The 5696-nt window shown below is 44.5% G+C and overlaps 1 protein-coding gene across 1 annotated transcript; it reads right to left on the bottom strand.

Moving 5' to 3' along the window:
* Nucleotides 1-1535: 1535 nt before the first annotated feature.
* LOC147897000 (stress-related protein-like) lies at nt 1536-2997 on the bottom strand. The gene is made up of 2 exons (XM_087381194.1): nt 2628-2997; nt 1536-1648 (listed from the first exon to the last, which is right to left on the bottom strand). The coding sequence occupies exons 1-2, from the start codon at nt 2995-2997 to the stop codon at nt 1536-1538; spliced, it is 483 nt and encodes a 160-aa protein (XP_087237320.1).
* Between the last annotated feature and the right edge of the window lie 2699 nt (nt 2998-5696).

The following is a 5696-nucleotide window of genomic DNA, read 5'->3' as shown; positions in this document are numbered from 1 at the left end:
ATATGCAATGTTGATGCGACTCATGCAGGTAAAGGATGCAGGTATGAGGTGTTGGCAAGGAAGTGAACAATGAACTCGTGGTGCCTAATGAAGGGACATAGTGCCTAATGAAAGCATATGGTGCCCCCTAGCCATGTGATGGGCTATAAAAATATGGATGGTGCCAAATTATTTCCTCCACTAGAGCAATCACGTGGTAGCCATTAATAACGTGCACTAGTACCAGCTATGCTCTTGAGGGTTAGGTTAGGTGAATTGTGCCCATTACTTAGGGGCTTACCCTAAAATTTGGGAAAAGTTTAGAAGTTACAAAACATCAAGGGATTATCTTGTTGGATTCATCTTCGTGATGATGCCAATTTGTGTTGTTGTGATTGAATTATATGTTTGGGTTGTGTTGTAACTTGGATTGGGGTAGCTTCCCTTGAGCATGATTCAAGGCATTTGGTCTTGTTGGTTGACCTTGCAAGCCCTTCGTAAGTGCAATTAATTTGGTGATGGAGAAATGGAGTCGAGGTCTATACATACACATGAAGGAGGACAATTCTAAAACTATTTCCTAGATTACTTGGCCCCAATGTTGGACTAGTTGTGGATATTGGGAGTTACATTCTAGTGGCGAGTTTGATGCTAATGCCAATGGATTGATTGGGAATGTTAGGATCCACATTTTGGTGGTGAGGTTTATGTTAACATGTTGGACTGATCTTGCAGATGTTGGGAGTCAAATTGTTGTGGCAAGATTGATGCTTATGTGGGGAGATGCTTGTTCTAATCATTATATAAGTGTAATGCAATAGTGCATCTCCACCCCAAAATGAGACATTGCAAGGTTCCCCTTTTGGGTGATTGTTAGGGAGTAAATTGTTCATGCATTGGGAAGAAGATATTGTTGAGAGGTATTGGTAGCCTCTCATTGATTGTAAGCCACAACAATGATAGCTATATGGTGTTTTCCATTTGTGGTTGAAAAAGGATAGGAGATAGTACAAGGCTACTAGTGTTCTACTTCCCTTCCAACTCACACACACATGACCATCTATGAGGGGAACATCCCCCTTGTGGCCTAAGCTTACATGCAGAAAGCACACAGCCACCTATATTGAGGGGCACAATAGCTCGTGACATAAGTTGGTTGGTAGCAAGGAAAGAATTGAAAATAAGCATCTAGTAGAAACCCACTCTGGTCTATGGAGCTCTCTCCTCACATACAATGGGTTTTCTCTGACCATTTCAGTTCTATGTACAATGCTTTCTTATCAGAGATTAAGGTGATTAGGGTAAAGGGTGCACCCCTAACTTTTTAGTAGAGATGGCTGGTGGCAACTACTTCATCAACACATATTAGAGGTAGAGCCCATGGGAAAATTAAACATTCGACTCGAGGATGCAACACGATTGGCATTGCAGAATTTGGATAGCTTGAAATTCATGAAACTCATAGCAGCAATCTAGCTCGTATCAAAACCAGTGTCAACGACAGAGGTTGTGCTCAATTGCTAGTAGATCCCAATAATCACAAGGAGCGAGTCTGTTCACAATGTGGACTCATCTCCTTCTGCACTGCTTTGACGAATTATCTCAAGAAACCACGACGTCGTCATGCATCTGGACAAAATAATGGATGGTCCCAAATTATTTCCTCCACCTGAGCAATCACATGGTAGCCATTAATAAGTTGCACTAGAACTAGCTACCCTAGACTGTGGACTTAGAGCTCTTGAGGGTTAAGTTAGGTAGAATTGTGCTCAGGACTTAAGGGCTTGCTAGGAAATTTGAGAAAAGTTTAGAAGTTACAAAACATCAAGGGATTATCTTGGTGGATTCATCTCCGTGATGATGTCAATTTGTTTTGTTGTCATCAAATTGCTATCTAGTAGGAGCTGTGTTTGGATTGTGTTGTAACTTGGATTGGGGTTGACCTTGAGCATGATTCAAGGCATTCGGTCTTGTTGGTTCACCTTGAAAGCCCTTGTTAGTGAAGTTAGTTTGGTGATGGAGAAATGGAGTGGGGGTCTATACATGCCCATGAAGGAGGACAATTCTAAAACCATTTACTAGATTACTTGGCCCCAATGTTGGAGTAGTTGTGTGTTGAGAGTTCACGCTCAACATCATGTGATCATGTGTGCATAGCACCATCACGTGATCATATGTGCATAGCACTAACCTTATAGAGTGCTATAAAGGAAAGGGTTAGATCCCCTAACCCTAACCCTAAAAGGGTTTGTATATATTCTATTTTTTCAACTAAATCTACTGTACAGTTAGTCATTTGTGGTGTGCTCTCTAGCTGTGCCCTCTCTCCTCATCTCCACTCTTCTCCTCTCCCCTCTTCATATTTTGTCATGGTATCAGAGCTTGGTTTTGCCTTCCGTTGAGGCGCCATCCTTCTTGTGAGAGTGATTGTGAGATTGAGAGTTCTCTTGAGTGATTGTGAGATCCTTCCCTTCACTTCCGTTGAGAGAAATTTCCGTCATTGAGAGGAAATTTCCGTCCATTATTCTTTCTTTGAGTTCTTGAGTGATTTCATTATTGAGAAGAATTTCCTTCATAGAGTGAGAGAGAGAGATCTAGTTTGTGAGAGGATTCATTGAGAGAGCTCTTGAAAAGTTTCATGAGAGAACTATGCTGAGAGATTTCTGCTATGAGTGAGATCTTGCGAGATCTGTTTGCCTGATATGATTTCTCTTTGATAGTTTGAGGCACGACGCCTTCCAGAACGCCGACTGCATCATCCACCTTCTTGTCCACAAAGAGCAAAATCTCATAAGGCTTTCCCTCGAGTTTTTGATATACAGGACCAACAACCGTCCTAACCGTGCTCTCGACGCTGTCAACACCTGGTTTCAACGGACCAGAGCTGTCTTTTGCAAATTCATAAATATTTGCTACGTATTTGGAAGCCTTGTCCACAGCTATTTCGAAGAAGCCCAAATATTTGAGGCCCGGTTGCTCTGACGGTTGAGGAGCGGCTTCCGGTGGTGAAGCGTCCATTGGCAACGACAGAAGATCGATGAGATCGGGGAGAGATGGAGGAATCGATCAGGAGAAGAAGATGAAGCGACGCGAGCAGCAAAAACTCTCCTGATTTGCAGAGATTACTCTGAGATTCTCGGAGAAATCGCTCCCGATTTGCAGAGCTTACTGCGGAATGCTCCTAATCTGCCAAGATTACTGAGAAATTGCTGCTGATTTGCACAGATTTCTGAGAAATCGGCTCCCGATTGGAAGACGTTACTGCGAAAATGCTGGAGATTACTGGGAAAATGCTGCTGATTTGCAGAGGTTTCTGAGAAATCGCTTCCGATTTAAAGAGATTAATGCGAAATGCTACTAATCTCCAGACGTGACTGAGAAATTGCTACTGATTTGGAGAGATTTCTGAGGAATAGCTCCCGATTTGAAGAGATTATCGACGGATGTCGAAGAACCAAACGCGTCGGACACACGGACGGAATCGGCATCTACGACAGAATCTCCGAAAGATTCCGGTGGCCCTCCTATCGACACGTGGCAACGACATCTTATCCGACCACGTCAGCAGGCTTCAGCATCTGCCACGTCACCACCTTATCCATCTGCCACGTCATCAGCCAATCCTATCTGCCACGTCATCACCGACTGCCACGTCAGCACCGACTGCCACGTCATCACCGACTGCCACGTCATCAGTGACACATCATCAGCCACGTCATCAGTGACACGTCATCAGCCACGTCACCTGCCACGTCATCTGCCACGTCACTTGTGCCACGTCATCATTGCCACGTCATCAGTGCCACGTCATCTGTGACACCTCAGCACTGCCACCTCAGCACAGAGCTTCACTGGCACACCTCTTGCTAAGCACAGTGCCACATCATCACTGCATGTGACTCACAGTATCACATCATCATTGAGCACCATTTGCACTCCTTTTGCCCCTCCACCTAGATCAAGTCATATCTCTTGATCCAGGAAGAATTTGAGGGTGCTCCAAAAAGGAAAGTCGCTCGATTTTTTGTGCTCTACGCGCTCGTTACATCACGCGCACATTTCGGCGCAAGTTACACTCACATTTAAGCCTCGCCAACAAAACCACTTCCTTCACGCACATTTGCCTCTACATCGACGCATCTGACCCAGCACTTAAAAAGAACAAAGGAAAAGGAATTATTTGCTGCTCTTTCATCGATCGACGGTTGGTTTAGATCTAGATCAGAGTAGACTAGATCGCCATAGAGGGGACGCTTTGAATTCCCCAAGTTGCCAATCTAAGCCATGCCCGAAATTCCCGACTAGTACCTACTCGGAGTCAGTCCATACGCTCACATCCGATTTCACATCATTACATTACCTGAAATCTTACGTTCATCAGTTCAGTGAGCAGACTTCAGAGTTCAGAGGCATTGCAGATTGATTCAGTGGGCAGATAGCACTTGATTTCACACACACATGCCACCATTGTAAAGCCTAGTTGGCTATCTCACGGCATCGTGCACATCATTTTTTTTCAGCCTTGTAAAGCCTCTTGGCTATTCCCGGCATCATTGCCACAAGCCTTGTAACACAGGTCAGATCTTATTTACTGCAGTTCTATCTTCACCGACGGTACAGAGATTTCACTTGGCATCTTCAGTGTATTTGCAGTTGATTCATACAGAGTTTTTCAGGACACTTTTGAGTACATTGTTTGCACCATGTCGACTAGCAACCTCAATCTGGAGGCATCTGCTAAGTTAGACAACTCCAATTACGGTACATGGAAATACCGAATGGAGACCATTCTTGTGCTTCAGGACAAATGGGAGTATGTTGATGGATCCATACCTAGACCATTGGCCGATCCAGCCACCAGTAGCTCTACTCCATCTGTTGTCACAGCACCAGCAACGGGATCTACATCGGGATCTACATCTACACAAACAGTTTCCGCACCAGGAGCAGATCCTGCCATTGCCCGAGCTCAAGCAGAATGGGATAAGAAAGACAAGTATGCCTATCACCTGATCAAGTAGAATGTGCAAGATGTCATGCTAGCACAGCTCAACACAGTCAAGACATCAAAAGAAGCATGGGATATGTTCGCAGCTCTCTACGAGTCCAAGAACACATCCAGGATTCTCACCTTGAGAAACCAGATCAACCAGAGTTTCCGCAACAGCAGTGAAACCGGTCATGCTTATGTACTCCGCATCAAAGACTACAACAATCAACTTGCAGCAGCAGGAGAGACTATGAATCCCGCAGAAATGGTTCAAGTAATCCTGAATGGACTAGGAGAAGGATATGAGAATCTAGTCCAGAGTATTGCCATCCAACGGCAAATTCCAACACTGGAAGAACTTCAGTCAGTTCTACTTGGTGAAGAACTCAGGACTCAGGCCATTCAAGCACGTAAAGGTCATTCTAATGATCAGGCATTCACAGCTTCAGACAGAAGCCGAGGCAAAGGCAGAAACAGAGGTAGATCATATCAGAAAAGTGGTCAAAATCAAAGTCAGAATCAGCATCAGCATCAGCAGCATCCTCAGCAACATCAAAATCAGCAAAGAGGAAATCATTCCAACCGAGGAAGATTCCAAGGACGAGGGAATGCATCCACCAATGTGTCAAACATTCAATGCAACTATTGTCACAAGTTTGGACACTATGAAAGAGATTGCCGCAAGAAGCAGTATGACCAAGGCGGTCAATCCAGCAGTAATCGAGGG

Source organism: Dipteris shenzhenensis, chromosome 11 (genome assembly GCF_047967505.1).
Source record: "Dipteris shenzhenensis isolate YYH24624 ecotype China chromosome 11, Dip_SZ_1.0, whole genome shotgun sequence".
Lineage (NCBI taxonomy): Eukaryota > Viridiplantae > Streptophyta > Polypodiopsida > Gleicheniales > Dipteridaceae > Dipteris > Dipteris shenzhenensis.
This window is presented reverse-complemented; position numbering and strand designations above follow the sequence as displayed.

Bases quoted from the DNA above. Each gene is read 5' to 3' on its own strand.
- LOC147897000 (XM_087381194.1), bottom strand. From the start codon at position 2,997: ATGGACGCTTCACCACCGGAAGCCGCTCCTCAACCGTCAGAGCAACCG. The intron at 1,649-2,627 runs GTTCTCTCATGA...GTGATTGCTCAG, and splicing joins AGCAGAAATCTCTCAGCATA to GTGGAGGAAATAATTTGGGA.